Raw genomic sequence first — 22,409 nt, 5'->3', positions numbered from 1 at the left:
TTATTAAGTTTAATCAATATATTTATATTTAGTAATTAATGAAAATTAATAATAATAAGTAATTGATATTAATTTATTTATTAATTAATTTTTATCTTCATTTTAAAAACTAAAATTCTATAAAACAAATAATATATCTGAAAACTCACACAAACAGGGTCTAAGGATAGTTTCTGAAACCTTGTAACTTTTAAGTTTATGAGTTTAACAATGACAAAGTAGAAGGGTTATATATATATATATATTAACCAAAATTCTATTAGAAAGAGAGATGTAACTTTATCCCGATAATGAAACTCTCCAAGCATTCACAAAAGCTAATAGCTAGAGAACTTGATGCAACTTTCTTTCATCTCACCAATAAAATTCGACTTTTCGCTAGCTAGACACTTCTCAAACTTGAAAGAAACCAAGTAGCCTATTTAATTCGTCAGATTGTACAATCACAAGCAACCCTGGGAAAACTATAGCATATGAATATGGCATTTAAAATAAATGAGAAGCATATTTACAGCCGCGACTAAAAAACTCAGCCATCAAGGTAAAGAGAGAGGCGGATATATGCAAACTACTTCCCGCAGCCCCATACTAAATGAAAAATATTCCGGCTAGCACCTGCATTGATCAAATTGTTGCTCTGTCTCCTTAGCATCTCTTCTTGTTCAGTAACATTACCGTCCTAGTTTTTCATTTAAAATGAAAAAAGAAAAAAAAAATTACTTGAGAAATATACAGATAAACACTTCTCTTACTAGCAAAAACTTGAGTTCTTATAATATGTGTTTTCATTGTATAAGGAATAAATTGAAGATGTTTGGATTTGTGCAATTTTTACTTATTTTGTGGGTTGAAAATATTTGTATGTAATATAAAAGGTGGGTGTCGTAAGCCTAAATTTCTAAAACACAGGTTTGTGCAGTAATGAGCCCCTAGCACCCCCAAAGTGATTCGCTAACCTATTCGCTAAAAATGACTTGCCCAAAAGAAGTACTCTTAGTCCTATGTTTGAGTAGATTTACTGTTTTTTGTCAATTATATGGTTTTGAAATTAAGGTTACTATGCCACAAGAAACCAGTTCCGTTATCGGTAAGTTGGTTAACTTGAAGAATATTATCCCAGAGTATGAAGATGGGAACTTTATTCCTTTCACCTATCACAAACATGTCTAAAACCTATCCTAATTCCCAGTAAGGACGAAATCAGAAGGAGAATAAGCAACCTTATGAAATAGAAGAAAAGAAAAATTGAACTCACTAAAAGAGAGTATGCTCGGGCAAGTGATAGAAGAGTAGGGTACAATTCCAAAACAGCAACAGCAACCTCCTCCGTAACCTGTGGGACCTGTATATATACATTCTATTAGACTTTGAATGATCAGACTTCTGAGAATGAACTTTGCTTTCCTTTATAAAAGATGTTCATACCTGCATGAGCTGAAGCGCAAAAACATCACTAACCGTCATCTTATCCAATTCTTGGCACTTTTTGATAAATTCATTGAGACGAGGACAGACATCAGAATGACTAAGACGCTCATCAGATGCCTGTAATATGTAGTATTGTGTAATTGCACGAGTAAGATAACCATACTTCTTTAGTGTATCTGACAAGCCACTGGTTCTTTGCACATCAAATCCCTCTAAAATCTCTGTTGTAAAGCAACTGCAGAACATAAAACATACTTCAACCATTTTTACATAATTTCTTTTACAGTCTTACTAATGAACATCTACGCAGGCCCCACTCATGTAACAGACTCTCACGCTCACACCCATAGCTTGGGATCACTAGCCCTCCCTTTCCTCCTACCATACACAATCGGGGGTCTACCAACTTAATAATTGTAAATGTGATACTAAATGTTATGTTCAACAACTTATAGACTAGTAGAAAAAGGACTGATAGAGATAAAAGTAAAGGACCGACTACCAGACCAATACAAATTTCTATAGAAACACAATATGAACCAATTGCATGATTATCTACTCGCATGAATCAATCAGATACTTATTTTAATTCCTAAAGATCATGACATCCTTTTTTCTCGTCCTTAACTAAAAAAGTACATTTTATAAACTCTAATACATGGGTTCAGATTTCGTAATCGCGATTAAATCACATTATTTGTAAAAATCATAAGGAACAAAGAACCCAATTTCTTTTAATGCTAGGCATAATAATCAAGAACCACACTTACGCTGTTTTGATGCTTTCTGCCGCTTCAGATGAATTGGGATCACCTTCCACAAGATATATCATCCTTTTAAGCCCACATCTCTAATGAGATAAAACAATAAACATTAATTAGTAAGAAGCTAGCCACAAAGACAAATAATTAAGCGAGGTGCACCCTTGCAGTAATCTGCCCATAATATTCTGCCAAAATGCTAATCACAAATGCCTGAACTTCGGCATTTAAGCTCACTTAGACCAATATTTTCTACCAATTTTCGACAATGCATTGTCAATTTTAAGAATTACATAAGCAATACATGATACATTCCCGTAGTCCCAGAAAAATTGGGCTAATTGAAACAGAATCAAGCAGAAAATCCCTTGGTGGCAATATAAAAATAACAGTAGCAAGGCTGCTGCTGCAGTTTACACATCTCTTTTTTTACTAAATAAGAACCAAAATTCTATTGAAAAGCAAGAATGATAGTAAAGAAGCGAGAATACTGTTAGGTTCCTCTTGCCCTGCACTCAGTAAACCCAACAATATATGCAAGAAAACCGAGCAACAGAGCTCTGATGGACTGATATTAAAAGAGAAGAGGACTCAAAGTCTGTATTACAAAGTTAAAACAAAGCACACTGGCTTAATAGCAAGACAACAACAGCAATAAAAGGAAAATATCAAGGAATTGAAAGATAGCAAACAGAGCTGGTGGACCTCTCCTCTAAAAAGCTACTCTCGGCTTTTTACCCAAAATACACCCTCCCTACACTAAAACCCAAGCTGTCCTTTTATAGTAGTATTATACCACAATTCGGCTCACGCAATCCACTTGTTCCATTTTGTTGGTTGTTCATTGCAAAAGCATCTTAGGTATGTTTCAGACAGTGATCAACTCTCTCCGTCTGCCATCTGTCTGAGGGTGGAAGATCGTGCTCCTTTTCAACAGGGTGCCCATCGACATGAACATCTCTTTCCAAAAGATGCTCAAAGAAATCTTATCTCAATCAGTGATTATGGACTTTGGACCCCATGGTGACGTACCACCCCATCGCCCACTTTATTGAAACATGTGAAAATGCAGGAACCAAAGGAGATTTGCTAGTCAAGTAGTTTGTCCAAACTGTGAAGGGAAACACTTTTGACTGGTACACTGATCTGGAGCCCGAGGTGATGGACAACTGGGAGCAACTTGAAAGAGAGTTCTTGAACCGCTTTTACAGCATTAGGCATACTATTAGCATGATGGAGCTGACAAACACCAAGCAACGAAAGAGAGAGTCGGCCATTGACTATATCAACTGATGGAAAGCTCTAAGTCTAGACTACAAAGACAGACTCACGAATTGTCCACTGTGGAGATGTGCACCCAAGGCATACATTGGGGCCTCCTCTATATTCTATAGGGGATAAAACTCAGGACATTTGAAGAGTTGGCGACTCGCGCTCACGATATGAAGCTGAGCATTACTAATAGAAGAATTAAAGATTCCCTAGTCCCTGAAGTGAAGAAAAGTAAGGAGATAAAGGCATCGAAAAGATTGCGAAAAGTGCCATAAAGGAATCAATGATCGTTAATACGACCCCACTGAAATTTCGTTCCATAGGAAAAGGGAACAATATTGAGAAGAGGGATGACGGAGGTAAAAAGCGTCGCGTAACTATAAAGAAAGACAAGAGAAGGTTTATCCATTTCTTGATTCTTATGTGGCAAATATGCTCGAGTAACTGCTGGAAAAGCAACTTATCTAGCTATCGAAATGCAAACAACCGGAACAAACAGGAAAAATGGACGATCCTAACTACTGAAAGTATCATAGGGTTGTTAGCCACTCGGTCGAAAAAACCTTTGTGTTGAAGGAGTTGATTCTAAGGTTGGCTCGTGAAAAAAAAAAAATTGAGCTAGATTTGAACGAAGTAGCTCAAGCAAATCACGATGAAGTTGTATTGACTCTAAGTGTTCCAACATCAAGTATGCTTTATAATGAAAGAGAAAGCTTGGTCTAGTTTGGGATCCTTGAACATGTAGTTATCAGTTTCAATAAGCGATCTTGACGACAGATCCTGACAACAAAGATGAGCATGTTGACGATGATGACGATGAGGGACGAATCCTTGTAACTCGCCAAAAGAAAAGAAAGTCAAGTTCTACCCAAAAAGAGTTGCGCTCCTATCGAAGGTACATAAGAGGGAACAAGACTCAAAGAAAGAAAGGAAAAAAAGAAGGCTTGGAAGCCTAAACTTGCTGAGGAGGAAGATGGAGAATTTTCTCGACCTAGGCAACAAGTGACAATAGCAGATTTCTTTCCGGAGAACTTCTACAACGAATGTTAGAACAAAGTGCTAAAAGTCGTCGCATGTCATGTTGTCACTAAAGCAGAGAGTGAGGATACTTCTCTGGGTTCTTTGGAGATGGTGGAAGAATTAAAAGACTTACCATTGTTCAACGTAAATTACTTGTTGTTACTTTCTCTGGCAACTAAGATGGTTCTCATTGACGCATTGATAGGTTCAAACGCATCTAGTGCTTCAACCTCTATGACGCGTACATGCGCCTCTTGTTGTACATCTATAGGCTTCTCAGATGAAGAACTGTTATTAGGATCAAAACTTCATAATAGGCCATTGAATGTCTTAGGATACGTTTGAGAATATAGGATTGGTCGAATTCTCATTGATAATGGATCAGTTGTCAATATAATGCCTAAATCAACTATGAAGCAATTAGACATGCTGATGGAAAACTATCAAACAACAAGCTAGTAATTCAAGGCTTAAGTCAAGGAAGCCAAAGGGCGGTAGACATGATACGCTTAGAGTTTATCATCAGCAACCTGAAGGCCCACACATTATTCCATGTCATAGATTCAAATACCACATATAAGTTGTTGTTGGGCCGTCCTTGGATTCACAGAAGTGGAGTGATATCTTCAACACTACACCAATGTTTCAAGTTTTACCAAAATGTCATTAAGAAAGTTGAAGAAGATTCCAATCCATTCTCAGAAGCTGAGTCTCATATGAATAACTTAGCTACTTGTTTTGCCGCGAATGGATGCTTGAGAGAGATGAAGTGAGCATACTTACTTAACCGGTCAACAACCACCATGATAGAATCGTACCCGCTGCCTCTGAAAGTCCTTCTATAAAGTCCATCGTCCACTCCTCCATGATCAATTCCAGAGTTGGCGGTGGTTGAAGAAGGCTCGCTGGAGATAGCGAGTCGGTCTTGTTTCTTTGGCAAATTTCACAATCTTCCACATATTTTGACATCAGATTTCATATCTTGCCAAAACAGTTCACCATTCATCCTTTTATAGGTTCTCAAGAACCCTGAGTGGCCTCCTAACACTAAGTCATGGAATGTGTGCAATAAGGATGGAACTAAAACAGAGGAGCAGAATAATACTAACCTTCCCTTGTATAGAAGTCTGTTATTCTTCCATTGATATTTTGGTTTCCCGTCAAGATCCTCCTTCAATATTGCTATTATCTTTTGGAGTTCTTCATCCTCCTCAACTTTCTTCGAAACCACTTCCACATCAACTAAGGCTGAGGCCGTCAGTATTTACGCTTCAGCTGTTAGACGAACTCATCCCATAAATAGCTTGATAGGGGGTGGTCCTGATGGAAACATAAAAAGTAGTATTATACCACAATTCGGCCCACGCAATCCACTTGTTCCATTTTGTTGGTTATTCATTACAAAATCATCTTAGGTACGTTTCAAGACCGCGATCAACCCTCTCTGTCTAGCCATTTGTCTGAGGGTGGAAAGTCGTGCTCCTTTTCACCAAGGTGCCCATCGACATGAACATCTCTTTCCAAAGTTGCTCAGAGAAATCTTATCTCGGTCATTGATTATGAACTTTGAGACCCCATGATGACATACCACCACTTGTATGAATAGCTCAACTACTTGTTTTACCGAGAATGGATGCTTGAGAGAGATGAAGTGGGCATAATTACTTAACTGGTCAACGACCACCATGACAGAGTCATACCCACCCACCTCTAGAAGTCCTTCTATAAAGTCAATTGTTCACTCCGCCATGATCAATTCCAGAATTGGCAGTGGTTGAAAAAGGCCCACTGGAGATAGTGAGTCGGTCCCCAAGTGGCCTACTAACACAGAGTCGTGGAATGTGTACAATAAGGATGGAATTAAAACAGAGGAGTGGGATAATACTAACCATCCCTTGTATAGAAGTCTGTTATTCTTCTATTGATATTTTGGTTTCCCATCAGGATCCTCCTTCAATATTGCTATTATCTTTTGGAGTTCTTCATCCTCTTCGACTTCCTTCAAAACCACTTCCACATCAACTAAGACTTGGGCCGTCAGTATATACGCTTCAATTGTTAGACAAACTCGTGACAAAGCCTCGGCTGCCTTATTTTGCAGTCCGGGTTGGTATAATATTTCAAAATCATACCCCAAGAGTTTTGTTAACCGCCTCTGAAATTGTGGTTGGACTTCACGTTGCTCAGTTAGGAACTTTAATGCCTTCTGATCTAAAATCACTGTAAATGTATTCCTCAATAGGTAATGCCGCCACTTTTGTACCGCTTGCACCACTGCCTTTTATTCCCTTTCGTAAATAGACTTTGCTTGGGCTCGAGGAGAGAGCTTTTGGCTAAAATAAGCAATTGGCTTGGAATTTTGAGATAATACCACCCCCAAACCAAATTCGAAAGCATATGTTTCAATTACAAATGGCATAGAGAAGTCGGGTAAGGCCAACACCGGGACTGTCATCCTCGCTTGCTTCAATTCTTCAAAAGCTCATGTGACTTCATCATTCCAATCAAAGGCATTCTTGTGCAACAGTCTGGTTAACGGGGCTGCAATGTTGCCATACTCTTGCACGAACCTCCGATAATACCCAGTGAACCCTAAGAATCCTCTAAGTTCCGATACATTCTTCAATTGTGGCCACTCCACCATTGCCTTAATCTTTTCCCCATCGGCTTCCACTCCTTGATGAGAAACCCAGTGGCCCAGGTATTGTATCCTTGATTGGCAGAAGATACATTTCTTCTTGTTTTCTTACAATTTGTTATCTCGAAGGATATTGAATACCACTCCCAAATATGTCTCGTGAGTGGTGATGTTTGGGTTATACACCAAGATATCGTAAAACACGAGTATAAATCAACGAAGGAAGGGGCGGAATACCTAATTCATTAATGATTGAAATGTGGTTGGTGCATTGATCAATCCAAAAGGTATTACCAAGAATTCGTAATGTCCTTCGTGGGTTCTAAAAGCAGTCTTCTCTATATCACTATCACGCATTCAGATTTGATGGTATCCCGATCTGAGATCTAACTTTGAATAAGTTGCTCCATGTAATTCGTCAAGGAGTTCTTCGATCACTGGGATGGGGAACTTATCCGCAACCGTGGCTTGATTCAATTTCCTATAATCAATGCAAAACCACCAACCACCGTCCTTTTTTACTAACAACACCAGGCTCGAGTATGGACTGCGGCTACGTCTTATTACTCCGGCTTGCAGCATTTCATTAACCAACTTCTCAATTTCTTCCTTCTGTGCGTGGCCATATTTATGCAGCCAAACATTGATGGGCTTTTGGCCTTCCCCAGTGAGTATTCGGTGATCAATTGCTCGTTTAAGAGAAAGAGTAGTGGGAATTCCGAACACATCTTCACTTTGTTTTAACAAAGTTTAAATCATTACTGGCAATTCTTCATACTTTTTCTCCTCAGAGTCAGACACGATATCCCTATTCTCTTCAATTTCTAAATTCTAAAACTCAATCAAGAACCCTTGATTTTCTTCCTTCCATGTTTTCGATAAACCCTTCAAAGAGATTTCTGACTTCGTAAGGGAGGAGTCCCCCCGTAATATAACCTGAGAACTTCTGGATAAGAAAGACGTTGTTACGTTGGCAAGTGAACGCCCATGAATCCAGTTGTGCATAACCACGGCATCCCTAACACCACATCCATTTGTCCTAGATCGTTCCCATGAAAATCAGTTGTCACCACTAATTCCGGGAACTTCAACTCCGCAAATTTGCATATCCCTCTTCCCCATATCGTTGTTCCATCCCCAATAACAAACCCCAAATTTTTCTTTTCTCATAAGTGGTATATTCAACTCCGCCACAATTTTCTTATGAATAAAGTTGTGAGTCATGCCACAATTGATCAACACAATAACCTCCTTGCCTTTCACCGTGCCTCTCAGTTTCATCGTCCCTTTTGCAGAAAATCCAAGCATTGATCTCATGGCTATTTCTGCTTTCCCAGTAACTTCTATCGTCTTTAACTTTGAGTTCTCATCTTCTTCTTCGACTATCTTAGCTTCGAAGTTTCTTCCTCGTTTGTGATGAACAACATTAGTTCCTGATTTTCTTTAACTTTGCAATGGTGCCTGGGAGAATATTTTTCGTTGCAACGAAAACACATGCCCTTGTCTAAATGTTCCCGAAACTTGTTGTCAGACAATCGCTTCACCGGAGGATCCCTCTTCGCATAATTTTCCCTTCACCATAATGGGTATCTGCCTCATCGCTAGGGTTTCGTTCCCCTTTACATTCGTTTTGTCAGTGGACGACCCCCTCTTTCTTCCCACTTTGGGCCTCCTTTTTGTACAGCCCAACAATTCCCAAGTCAGACGAGGCGAGCTTCAGGGCCAAATTCCTATCATTTTCCAACTGGGCCTCACGCATACACTCATCCAACGTTGATGGGTGTCTACTGATAACTTCGGCCCGTAGTGTCGATTCAAGCCCATTTACAAAAGCATCTTTGAGCACACTCTTAGCCATATCCGACAATGGCGCCGAATAGGCTACAAACTTCTTCACGTAATCGGCGTAGGTTCCCTCCTATTTAATCCACCACGACAGACGTGCTCCCAGACTTCCTTCTCCGATAGGCCTAAAGTGTTCAAACATTCGCTTCTTCAGCTCTTCCCAGGTGGTAATGGCCTTCCGATTATGGCCCCATCAAAACCAGTCCACTTCATTGAGAGCAAAACTAACGAAGACCACCTGGACTTTCTCAACATTCAATAATTCATGGATTTCAAAATAGTGCTCGACTCTGTAAACCCACGATTCAAGGTTTTTGCTTGAGAACATGGGGATCTCAAGGCGTTTATACTTATTCTTATCCGATCCTCCCATCCCTTGGTTCTGAGATGAACCTACCTCTTCAACCTTCCCTTTCAACTTGAGGCGAGTCCCCTAACCCCCATCTGTCTTTGTTGCTTGACTGATGGAAAGCTTGACAATTCATGGGGGGGTTGGAGTATCACAGGAGAGGGGAAGAAAGGGAGGAAGGAATGAGATTCTTTATAGCCACCCCATAGAAGTCAAGCCCTTTGTCTCAAAAAGAATGGTCTCGATCTTCTTCTTTCTTAGCATTATTGTAAACCATTTGATCCTAGTCATCTTGCGTGGAGAAATGGAATTGAAAGGCTTTCTACCAATGACCGGAGACCAGAAGGGGAATCGAGAGATAAGCCTTGAGCGGTATGAGGACTTTTTCATTCTCAAGGAAATAAAAAGGCTTTAGAGGTTTCAGCTTGACTTTGATTAAATTAATTGGGCATTTGTCCCATCACAAGAATAAGCGGTAACCCCTTCTCTTCCAAGGAAATGGAGTGACTACCTAAATTGGGGTTTTATGCAAAGTGAACAACTGAGCAGGAGATATTATTTTCAGTGTGAAATTCTTGTTTCAAAGTAGCTAAGGGTCGGAGACCTGATCTTTGGTTATATAGCCGTGTTCCTCATTCTTGCGCGTCAAACTATTCTCTTTTACTTCTTCGGTAAGCTTCTCGATACTCTTACAGAGGCCTAGGAACATGTCCATCATTTCGGAGATCTCCTTCTCGTTAGTCTCCATTCTTTCCTCCATTTGCTTCTGAGTCATTGCTCTTGTCCACCCCAGGATTGGTGGGCTCCGATACCAATTTGTTAGGTTCCCCTTGCCTTGCACTCGGTAAAACCAACAATATGCAAAAAAAAAAAACATAGCAATAAAGCTCTGATGGACTAATATTAATAGAGAAGAGGACACAAAATTTGTACTACAAAGTTAAAACAAAGCACACTGGCTTAATAGCAAAACAACAACAGCAATAAAAGGAAAATGTCAAGGAATTGAAAGATAGCAAACCAGCACATTCAAGAGAGTTGGTGGTCCTCTCCTCTAAAAAGCTATGCTCAACTTTTTACCCAAAATACACCCTCCCTACACTGAAACCCAAGTGGTCCTTTATAGTAACTTTTGTGGTCCCTCAACGGTTTTCCTCCTCTCCCACGTCTTTTGCATCAATTTTCTTATGTGGACTTCCTTTCTTGCCCCTCCTTTTATATGGGTATAGAATTGGGGATTTAACAAATACACTGAGGACGGAGCAAGAGTTGCCATCTAAAAGCTATAGAAATGGGAACAAACAAATTAATAGCAAAACCCAGTTTTGGAATGGAAGTAGTGACAGGTTCCACAAGCCTATTTCTTAACAAGTCCATAGCATATCAATATCGAAACTCGCCAATTGATTCAGAAGAGGAGAAAAAAAGACACATTTCATAGATGGACAGAATGCAGCTACCACACGAGGGAAACAAAAAAATATATCAATTGGATAGAAAGTTACCAAAAGTTTTAATTTCTGGTCTCTATAGCGATTGTCCCTGATTGAGCACCGCAAATCATCAATATTTTTCCTCTCAACAATAAAATCAAGAACGTATTCATTATCAAGATGTTTATGGCGAGCTATCCAGATTCCATCACCAACAGGTAGCCTCCTAATCTGAAGAAAAATTGTGACAGTCATAACCAAGTAATTAATCAATTATGGAACTAGCCACTAGGCGAACTGCTGACAAGAATAAACAGATGTGGTGACATGCAAATGCTTAAACACACTTTAATAAGTTGTTTCTCATTGTGAACAACATGTTCTGTTGAATAGGGAATATTTATTGTTTTGTTACTATTGAAAATGTTGTTTAGCCCTAAGGACATTTTAGTCTTTTTACGTGATGTCTACAGTCTAAGGTTTCTTCTCTTTGGTTATTTATACTTGTCACTGTATTGTGTACTATGTACCAGAAATTAATAAAAAAACTCTTATCGTGGTTGTCGTCGACCAATATTTATGCTCGTTACTTAGACCATTATAGATCCAGCCGTTCGTAGGGCAGATAGCCGCCGATCGAACAGACCCAACCGGCCAAGCTTCTTCAGTCGCGCAACCATATAGTGGGGCGCCGAGTGATTACTCCAGCGGCCGATCGCTCCAGCGGCCGTCAGAGGTCTCCATCGCAGCCGTCGTCTCTGCCCGGTCACAGCCAGATCATTTTTCGCAGCCCAGACAAAGTTGGCCTTCCATCTCTTCCATCGCAGACAATCCTTCCAGGTCAGTTTTTCTCTTCTTCTCTGCCCAGTTCTTCGAACCAACCAGTCCAGTTGAACCTAGTCCAGCAAACCTAGCAGAGACCGGCAGCATACTTCTTTCCCCATGTTTTTTCCTCTGGCCAACCGACTCATCAAGCTTCTTTTCCCATGCCAGCAGAGACAAATTTTTCAAGGGTTTATGGACAAAAACAACCCACAATGGGTTTTGGTGGGACCATTGGGTTTCAACAGCAACTGGCAAATTTGCAGCAGCAGATTTCTGCGCTTGGGGCAGCCGTTAGATCCACGGCAAATCCTTCGACTGACTTTCATCTAGATACATATCCAGGCTTTCCGTTATGTTCAGAAACACCGGTATCTGCTTACCCTACTTTACCTATTGCAAACATTATGTCTGGTTCTGTGAGTAATTCTGCAGGAATATCTATCGGCGAAAAACTTAACGACCAGAACTATTTTTCTTGGTCGTAATCTGTGAAAATGATCCTCAAGGGACGGCACAAGATCGGATATCTAACCGGAGAGATACACAGACCGAACCTTGGGGATCCTCAGGAACGTATATGGAAGGGGGAGGATTCTCTCCTCCGCTCAATTTTGATAAACAATATGGAACCCCAGATCGGGAAGTCACTACTTTATTCAGCATCAGCTCGGGATATTTAGGAAGCTGTCCAGAAACTATATTCGAAGAGGCAGAACGCTTCACAACTTTATACATTGAGGAAACAAGTGCATGAGTGCATGCAGGGGACTCTTAATGTAACGTCCTATTTCAATAAATTATCACTATTGTGGCAAGAAATGGAGTTGTGTCGGGAAATAGTTTGGAATTGCCCAATCGACGGGGTTCAGCATTCAAAGATTGAGGAGGCTGACCACGTATATGATTTTCTGGCTGGCTTAAACTCGAAATTCGATGGCGTTCGGAGCCGAATTTTGGGACAAAGATCGATGCCATCCCTGATGGAAGTTTGCTCAGAAGTCAGATTAGAAGAGGATAGAACCAGCACTATGAATAGTACAGCAACCACCACCTTAGACTCTGCTGCGTTTGGAGTCCAGTCATCTGGATCAGAGAATGACAAACAGAATAGAAAGACCCCTCCAATTTGTGAGCATTGTAAGAAACCATGGCACACAAAATACCAATGCTGGAAATTACATGGTCGTCCACCAAATGGCAAGCGGCGCCCTCCAAACGATAAATCTAAATCCAGTCGAGCCTTTGTCGGTGAAACAGTTGATGGTGCTCCCCAGGTGGCCAGCTATGTGGATCCAGGTACAATTGGAACCGGCAATATTGTCCAATCAGGTACTTCTCAGTCCTTTAGTTTTTTTGTTGAGGGGGATGAATCTTGGATTCTTGACTCATGAGCAACTGACCACTTAACTGGATCATTTGATCAATTCCTCTCCTATTATCCAAGTGCTGGAAATAAGAGAGTACGAATTGCATATGGGTCTTTTAGCCCCATTACTGGAAAGGGTCACTTATCTCCGATTCAGCGATTGATTTTACAAAATGTTTTACATGTTCCAAAGATATCTTACAATTTGCTATCGGTCAGTAAAATAACCAAAGATTTAAACTACAAAGTTGTTTTCTTACCAGATGATGTTTCGTTTCAGGACCTGAGCTCGGGGAAGACGATTGGCACTGTCCAGCACAATAAAGAACTCTATTTCCTCTCCGATGATGCTTCTTCTAGAAGTTTGTCTAGGACTAGTTTATTATCTTCTCTTACTGTTTCTGAAACTGATTTTTTATTATAACACTTTCGGCTTGGACATCCAAACTTTCATTATATGAAATATCTGTTTCCCCACTTATTTCGTAATGTGAATGTGTTGTCTTTATCTTGTGATGTTTGTTTTCATGCAAAGCAGCTCAGAGCCTCCTTTACTTCCCAACCTATAAACCTTCCCAACCCTTCCATTTGATACATAGTGACGTTTGGGGTCCGTCTAATGTCACAACTGTGTCGGGAAAACAGTGGTTTGTCACCTTCATAGATGATCATACCCGTCTTACATGGGTGTTTCTTCTTACAGACAAATTTGAAGTGATGGCGGTATTTCAACAGTTCTACACTACCGTCGAAACTCAATTCAATACCAAAATCATCATTCTTCGGAGTGACAATGGACGTGAATTTATTAATCAGTTCCTCCGTGAGTTTTTAACATCTAAACATATCATCCACCAGAATTCTTGTGCCTATACCCCTCAGCAGAATGGGATGGTTGAGAAAAAAATCGCCACCTTATTGAAGTAGCTCGATCTCCCATGATACCTGCATCCCTACCCTCGTATCTATGGAGAGATGTTGTACTTACTGCAGCTCATCTCATCAATTGGATGCCCTCCCGTGTGCTCAATTCCAAACCCCTTTAGAATGTTTTAAAGAGTCTTTTTCGTCCACACGCCTTTTCCCAGATGTTCCTCTTCGGATGTTTGGTTGTACTGTTTTTGTTCATAATCACGGTCCCCACCAGAGTAAATTTGCTCATCGAGCCCAAAAATGTGTTTGTTGGGTATCCACTCCATCAACAGGGCTACAAGTGTTTTCAACCTTCCTCTCAAAAGTATTTTGTCACCAAGGATGCCACCTTTCAAGAGGACAAACCCTTTTTTTCCCGTTAGTCCTCTTCAGGGGGAGACCACTGGTGAAGAGGCTAACGCATCTACCTAATGTTCCTTTAGATCTGTTTCCTGAGCCTATTCCTGAAAGAAATGATCTTGTCCTCCCTACAAAACAAGTACCTTGGATAACCTACTATAGGAAGAACCTCCGAAAGGAAATAGTTCTCGAAATAGTTCCCCCTGTTGCTCCATCGAAAGGTGTTCGAGAGTCAGAATAAGAACCGGCTCAAGGTACCTCTATTTCTGATGATAATGAATGTGTTGAAGGTGATGTAGTGAACTCTGACGAAGTCAGGATCTATGGTAGTGGTGAAGTGCTAGGAGATATACACGGAACTGAAAATGTGCAATCAGTGGATACAGATGAACAGGTAGACAAGACCAATGAGATTGATGTTACTTTGGATTTACCGATTGCCCTACGGAAAGGTACGAGGTCGTGCACCAAACACTCTATGAAAAGCTTCTTGTCCTACAATAACTTGTCTACGAGATTTAAAGCTTTCACTACCAGCCTGGATACCGTGATAATTCCAGGCAATGTGCACAAGGCTCTGGGAGTTCCTGAATGGTGAGCTGCAATTATGGAGGAGATGCAGGCCCTAGAGACAAACAGAACGTGGATCCGGTAGTTCTTCCGAAAGGTCACAAAACAGTGGGATGCAAGTGGGTGTTCACTGTCAAATACAAGTCTGATGAGACTCTCGATAGATATAAGGCCATATTAGTTGCAAAAGGATTCACTCAAACATATGGGGTGGATTACTCAGAAACCTTCTCACCTGTGGCAAAACTTAACACTATTCGTGTTCTTCTCTCCGTTGCCATTAATCAAGATTGGCCCTTACATCAGTTGGATGTGAAAAATGCGTTTCTGAATGGTGAGTTGGAAGAAGAGGTCTATATGAACCCACCTCCAGGTTTTGAAGCACGGTTTGGCAATCAAGTTTGCAAATTAAAGAAGTCTTTGTATGGCCTGAAGCAATCTCCTAGAGCCTGGTTCGATGGGTTCACTACCTTTGTCAAGTCTCAGGGGTTTGTTCAAGGGCATTCTGATTATACCTTGTTCACTAAGAGGTCAACACCAGGGAAAATAGTTGTTTTAATTGTCTATGTTGATGATATTATCCTGTCAGGGGATGATTCAGTTGAGATTAGCAGGTTGAAACAAAGGATGGCAGATGAATTCGAGATCAAAGATCTTGGTGACTTGAGATATTTCCTAGGAATGGAGGTAGAAAGATCAAAGGAAGGGATCTCAGTGTCTCAGAGGAAATATACACTGAACTTGTTAAGAGAAACTGGAATGACTGGGTGCAAACCTGCAGATACGTCAGTAGAAGTCAATAGCAATCTAGTAGAATCAGTAGATGATGTTCCGGTTAACAAGGAAAGATATCAACAACTTGTGGGGAAGCTTATCTATCTTTCGCATACCAGACCTGATATATCGTATGCAGTGAGTTTGGTCGGTCAGTTTATGCAGGCTTCTTATGAAAGACACATGGAGGCGGTTACGCGGATTCTGAGATATCTGAAGTCTACACTGGAAAAGGCTTGGTGTTCAGAAAACATGACAAAAGATGCATTGAGACTTACACAGATTCAAACTGGGCTAGTTCTATTACTGATAGAAAGTCTACCTCTGGCTATTATACTTTTGTGTGAGGAAATTTAGTTACCTGACGGAGTAAGAAGCAAGGTGTTGTGGCTAGGAGTAGTACCAAAGCAGAGTACAGAGCTATGAGTCTTCGTATTTATGAAGAACTTTGGTTGAAAAAGGTTCCGATAGATCTTCATCAGGAAAGTCTTGACCCGATGAGACTTGATTGTGATAATAAGGCTGCCATTAATATTGCTAACAATCTTGTTTAACATGACAGAACCAAACATGTTGAGATCAACCGGCACTTCATCAAAGAGAAACTGGATAGCGGTAGTATCTATATTCTTTATGTTCCGTCCAGTCAACAGATTGCGGATGTCCTCACCAAAGGGTCACCGAGACAGACATTTGACACCTGTGTTAGCAAGTTGAGTCTCATTGATATCTACGCCCCAACTTGAGTGGGAGTGTTGAAAATGTTGTTTAGCCCTAAGGGCATTTTAGTCTTTTTACGTGGTGTCTACAGTCAAGAGTTTCTTCCCTTTGGTTATTTATACTTGTCCCTGTAGTATACTATGTATCAAAAATTAATAAAAAAAAACTCTTATCGTGGTTTTTTTTTCCTGGTCTAGGATTTTCCACGTAACTTTGGTGTTTTTCTCTTCTACCATTTACTTTTCAATAGTTACATACATTACAAGTATAATATCATTTTTTTAGAAAACAATTCAAGTATAATATCTTTACTATTCAAAAGATAGGTCAAAAGTTCTGAAAATGTTTTTGGAGGCAAACTCTTAATAAGTATAAAATTTAATTGATAACCTAATAACATAGCAATACATTATGCAAAAGGAACTTTCACATACGAACAAAACCAAGTTACCTCAATCTGGATCTTGAATTGGCTACAGATATTCTCAATCATTCTCCTAGACCGAGAACTATAAAACCACGATGACATAATAGTTTAGAAGTGTAATTAAAATACAAGTAGAATAGCAAAATGTCGAATGTCAACAAACAACTGCAAGTCCGCAAGCACATGACATGCCAGGGAAGACTAGCTTCCATGAGTCCTTGATTAGTAGTTTTGCCTTTCACATGTGTATCACAAAAATAATAACGCCCCTAGATAAAAATTACAAAATATATCGCATATGGCTCTTTAAGAGGAAACTTGTGCTAGGTGTGAAAAAGAGGAGGGTATAAACAAAAAATCCAAGCCAAGATACGAGCATTGCCTTTATTTTTTTTTTAACGAGATACAAAATTCCATTAACTAATGATAAGAAACAGACATGTTCAAACTTTCCATTGATTAATGAACAAGACAAAGACTCACTGTTTGTTAAAGCTAAAACGAATTAAGGTGCAACAGCTCTAGTCTATTCAAAAAGGTTAACAAAAAGTGCAAACCTTGAACTTATAGAAATGTGTTTTAACCTATAAAATAAAAAACCCACATCTAGACGTGTTATATTATAATATTAAAATTGCTGACCTGTGGTTGGCAAACTGTTCTCGATCATCTAATATCAGGACTACGTTATAAGAATCTTCAAATTTCTCACCAAAGCTCAAAGGTGGCATGCTCAAGATGTTCATATTTGCTTTGACGCCATCTCTACAGGATTCGCTACTGATGGAAGGATTCTATAAATACAAAGTACAATAAAGTTTCAATGCTTCATAAAATTTTTTTTTTTTTTTTTTTTTTTTTGGAGAAAAATTCAATTGAAATTTCATTGATGTATGAAGAATAAAAGGGTAATATGTGCCATGGGAGATTACATCAAACTATTCCATAATGATATAAGAGATATCATATTGTAATCACAAAAATAAGAAGTGAATTTACACCAAGAGAGAGATGCATACAAAAGGTGATCAAAATACATTGCCAAAAGAAGAAGGTGTTACCAATTTTGTAATGAAGTACTTTCTTTTACATAAAGAACCCCGGTTTTCTTTTTCTTTTTCTTTTTCTTTTTTCTTTTTTTTCTCTTTTTCTTTTCTTTTTTTTTCTTTTTTTTTTTTTTTTTTTTTTTTTTTTGTGGGTGGTAGTGGTGGGGGGAGGGGGGCGGTGGTGAGGGGGTGAACAAGCTAGAATATCCACTTACAGATGATGAGCAAGCTCTCAAGTTAAAGAATCTCTCTCCATTATCGTTAACAACAATCTTTGGCCCATTCCTGTCATGAGAAGAAGATGAACTCGTCAACCTATTTTCTCTTCCAACCGCTTCTACTTGACCTGTACATATACAACTTATCAATCTAGTGATCGTTATGTTTCAATATATATATAAACCCGAAAACAACTACTCCGTATCCTTCATGGTTCAATAATAAACAGGCTTACGCTATCAAAAAGCATACAACCATTTTTCCCCGTTTTTTATAACAAAGCTTTGACCATATTTGGTTTAGTTCTCTAGAAACTAATCTGATGTTGTCCCAATATCCTAATTTCCTACTAAGAGTTCTAAGAGCAAACCGTAAACAAGATCTTCACGTAAACGACATAAAACTGCTGGCCAAAGTGATGAGATATCCTTGTTCGGGTTATCCTCTGAAACTTCTTTAAAGGAATCAAGAACTTGATGCTTAGAGTAGCCCATGCGCATAAACTGTAGAAGGAGGGGGGGAAAAAGAAAAAATCAGAAATAAATGGTGAATTGCCCATAAGGGATGCCCAGTTGGCTAGGGCTTGGGGATTAGGTGAAGAACAAATGGAGTTCAAACTAACAATGGTTAAAGAGTTGTATCAATTGTGCAGCCCTAGTGCCGTAGACAACTCATAAGTGTAATTGTGAATGCTCAATTTGCATATTGCTTAAGTTATAAATCATTTCAAGTGAATTTCACTAAAGAAAATGTGACATTTAAATCTTTGAATTACCCTCTCAAGCGATTCAAGGGGCACATCGGTTGATTTGTTCTGACTACTCTTAATAGCAGTTGGTGAAGTCACTTCTACATCTGAATCAAGAGAATTAGCACTGTGATCAGATATATCACATGATTCAAGAATAGAGGATCCTTTTGTGTTATCAACGTTCTTTGTAGAACTTAACAGTCCAGATCTCATGAGGCATTCACGTGCCACTTGCTGCCCCTCCTCTGTAAGCATGTATCTGTAGGAACAATAATATTAGCGTATACTTGCAAATAATGGAACAAGAAGAATGACATGATCGGGAGTATTATTCAAACAAGGCTTATCAGAAAAGGAAAAATGTTTTAAACAAATTACCAGTGTATAGAATGTTGTTTTATTGTTTTAATTATGTAAGAAATACTCCACATAAAAGTTGATGTCACCGTTAGATAGACTGATAAAATTCATAAAATTTTAGGTTTCAGATTTAAGCACAATTGATGTGATATTCTGGTTAAGTCTCATAATATGTTTCCCTTAAAGCTTTAAATGATTATTTTTATTCTTTAAGGCTGCTAACAATCTAGTGTCCCACAATACCATACTTGCAAAATATTTATCTATGTACTGAGCCATTAGTCCAAGGCCCAGCTTTTAAAGCTAATAGAATCCTCTGTATATCAGAACAGGATAGCCCATGAAGCAAGCTGAAGCTACCACATGCTGTGGGTAATGCAAGAGCAACTACTTGATAATGCCGAATACTCAGTTACATTGATTAGTGATTCAACATGATTTTCTTTGCGTTCTTGCAGAAACATACTACATATAAAAAGGTTCAAGAGTAAAATAACGACCACTTAAGAAAATAAAATATGTGCCATCACATATGTTAACATTTTGCTTAGGGCAGATGGTACTTGTCCGCTACTCCTATGTAAACTAGAGCAGCCTACAACTATCAGTATCAAGTCCTTAACAATCACATGGTACTCATCCCCAGCCACGGAAATAATGATGGGATGACAAAGAAATTCATTCTAAAATAATAAGAGCGGGGAAAAGTGGCAATGAGAAGAATTGTGACCAAGCCAAGACCATACTTCGCTGGGCAATTAGATTTCACCACTAATCCCCTGGATATCAATGTCTTCATGCAGCTCCATCCACTGTACCAATCCCTTGGAGAGCTTCCAAATTGACTAGGTTTTCCTTTACCTTTTTCTGGCCTGAGAATGAAAAAAATACTCCCCATCCATTAAATGATAAAATGTACTACATAAAGAAGACTGCAGGAGCTAACTTACGCAATCGCCACCCTAGAAAGACCACTTGCTTCAGATGCATCAATAAGCTCCTGCTTACGCATGTATTCATTCCCATTTGTTGTACCCCTATTAGTGGAGCGTATGTTACACATATATTACATGAACTCGACAAGAGAAATTACAATTTGTCCATTGTACCTATAAAGAGTGATCAATAAGGCATATGCAACTGAATTCTTCTGTGGAACATAGCGTTTGGTCCCCTTTGTTTTCTTACCTAAGTGTATACAAAGGAAAAAGGAAAACCAATAAGAAATACAACAGACGTCCCCTCGTATGACAACCCATTAAAAAACTTATACGGGAGGCTAGTGTAAGATACCTTTTCCCACCAATTCCTCAGGTCCAGAACCTTCAGACCCATTCTTGAAAAAATCGTGTACTTGTTTAAGAATCCACTTCCCTACGCCTCTGAGGCATTAGAAACATCAATACTTCGGAAAAGAGGATAGAAGCCAGAAGTCCACATTAATGAGACAGTGCAATCAAAGAACGAAAGGCACTATGTAACAGCTTTCATATACTGAGAATTAAGAAGAAGAATGAGAAAAGGAAAAATGCAACTCTTTGACCTACATCGCTAATTCCTCCAACGAAATAAAGTATATTATTGAGAAGTATTAAAAGAACAAAGAACCACATAGAACAGTCCCGTTTCAAGTATAGCTTCTAAGGAAACTAACAAAGTCCTTCGTTATGACCCAAACCTTCCAGATTCAGTTCGACACAAACAAACTTCAACCATGACTACATTTGTTAAGTGGAATCAGTGAAATGGTATTGCATTACAGGATAGAAACATAATTACCATCCAATATAAAGAACCCAATGAAAAAGAAAGCAACTAAACAGCTTTCGCATTCGATCATTCAATTCCACCGCCGAGCGGAACATACGGAAACAGTGAGGCGATACAAAACTTACTTGATCTGGGAGAGATCCTTCATGGACTTAATGGGGACCTTGGAGTTGCAGACATTGAAATAAGCTTTGTACAGAGTCATATCGACTTTGTCAGAGATTCCTTTGGGTGTCGCCGCCATTTCTAGCCGCTTCTGCCACATAAAGGTGGCAATGTCTTCGTTCTCCGGACAGACGACCGGAGATCTTTGCCGGTCCATTTGTAGGATTCGAGGTTTAGAAGATGGATATGGAAAATTGTTGGAGAATTGTGAAGAAACGAGCTCTGGAAGAGGGAAAGGAAGCCCAGAATCCAGATTACCGCGCGAGTCTAGGCTTCGCGATTTTGAATTTCCTCGTGAAATAAAAATATAAAATCGAGGGTTTAATTATTCGGATTAGATTGAAAATAAAACTTAATCGTGTTATAAATGTATGATAATAATGCACATATTTAGTATCCGTCTACGATGTATCATACTCTCATGTCTCAAAATTATATATTATTAATGTACAAATAATCTAACTCTTATTTTCCAAATTGCTTATAAATAGTGGTATGTTGTGAGTTTTGTAACACACATATTGGTAAGAAATTCAAAAGGCTTTGAGGAATTTACATATTTTCCCACTTCTTATAATTTTCTTTATTTAATTTAATTATTTAGTTATTTTATTTTATTTTAAAATATATTTTATTATTATATTATATTTTCTACATATCTGTATTACATTGTGCTCCTCAATCTTACATCACGTTATCAATACGAGCTCTTGTCGTTTCCCTCTGAAGGTAGATCCTAAAGGTTTATTATTTTCCTCATCTTCGTTATAATTAATAAATTTAATATTATTTTGCATATTTAATATCTACTAAATTTCAAATATAAATATAATATTTTGTAATAATTTTATTATGAAAAATATTTATAAAAAAATAGAATTGTAGTATTTGATATTAATGGTAATAATTATTTGTCATTAGTGCTTAATACGAAAATTAATTTCATGTCTTCTCATGGCCGAACAAACTAACGAGTTATTGATGAAAAATCATGAATCTTGACCAACCGGAACGATACCATTTCCTGAAGTGAATGTTGTGAATTTTAATAATAATCGTGATCGAGGTCGAGGTCGCGATTGTGGCAGAGGAAGAAGTAATAATTTTTTCTGTGGCGGTCATTCTAATCATTCAAATTTCAAAATAACCACACAAAATTATGATCACAAAAGAAAAGTTTCACGAGATAAAAGTTCAAAAAGTGTTGAAAATGAATGCTTCCAATGCGGAATGACTAGGCATTGGTCATTTACCTGTCGTACATGAAAACACTTGATTGATCAATATCAAGTATCCCTGAAGGAAAAAATGAGGAAATGTGGAAGCAAATTTTACATACCAAGATAATGGTATATTTTATCAATCTCATATGACGAATTTGAATATAACAGACTTCTT

The 22,409-nt window shown here is 38.7% G+C and overlaps 1 protein-coding gene across 4 annotated transcripts; it reads right to left on the bottom strand.

Annotated features, from left to right (window-relative positions):
* Positions 1-212: 212 nt before the first annotated feature.
* On the bottom strand, positions 213-21,314 carry MUS81 (Restriction endonuclease, type II-like superfamily protein). 4 transcript variants are annotated; one of them, XR_005482931.2, is made up of 16 exons: positions 20,972-21,314; positions 20,370-20,458; positions 20,186-20,264; positions 20,027-20,113; positions 19,823-19,948; positions 18,741-18,975; positions 18,336-18,468; positions 17,962-18,092; positions 17,343-17,494; positions 16,725-16,782; positions 10,819-10,977; positions 2,199-2,278; positions 1,592-1,663; positions 1,426-1,482; positions 1,256-1,342; positions 629-679 (listed from the first exon to the last, which is right to left on the bottom strand). XR_005482931.2 is itself a non-coding variant. In XM_039036775.2 (15 exons), exons 1-15 carry the CDS (start codon positions 21,166-21,168, stop codon positions 569-571), a joined length of 1,962 nt encoding a protein of 653 aa, XP_038892703.1. In that variant the 5' UTR covers positions 21,169-21,314; the 3' UTR covers positions 213-568. The 4 variants fall into 4 exon arrangements, 3 of the variants coding, with proteins under 3 accessions (XP_038892703.1, XP_090171734.1, XP_038892705.1); XM_039036775.2 differs by having other exon boundaries at positions 213-679; positions 1,426-1,663; XM_090315608.1 differs by lacking the exon at positions 10,819-10,977 and having other exon boundaries at positions 213-679; positions 1,426-1,663.
* Between the last annotated feature and the right edge of the window lie 1,095 nt (positions 21,315-22,409).

Source organism: Benincasa hispida, chromosome 7, assembly GCF_027475165.1.
Source record: "Benincasa hispida cultivar pf3 chromosome 7, pf3_genome.v1.1, whole genome shotgun sequence".
Lineage (NCBI taxonomy): Eukaryota > Viridiplantae > Streptophyta > Magnoliopsida > Cucurbitales > Cucurbitaceae > Benincasa > Benincasa hispida.
This window is presented reverse-complemented; position numbering and strand designations above follow the sequence as displayed.

What these genes read in the sequence shown, in the direction of transcription:
- MUS81 (XM_039036775.2), bottom strand. Translation starts at nt 21,168, where the DNA reads ATGGACCGGCAAAGATCTCCGGTCGTCTGTCCGGAGAACGAAGACATT. An exon ending in TGAGGAATTGGTGGGAAAAG is followed by an intron (nt 20,265 to 20,369) that starts GTATCTTACACT and finishes GTATACACTTAG; the next exon opens with GTAAGAAAACAAAGGGGACC. An exon ending in CTTTCTAGGGTGGCGATTGC is followed by an intron (nt 19,949 to 20,026) that starts GTAAGTTAGCTC and finishes TTTCATTCTCAG; the next exon opens with GCCAGAAAAAGGTAAAGGAA.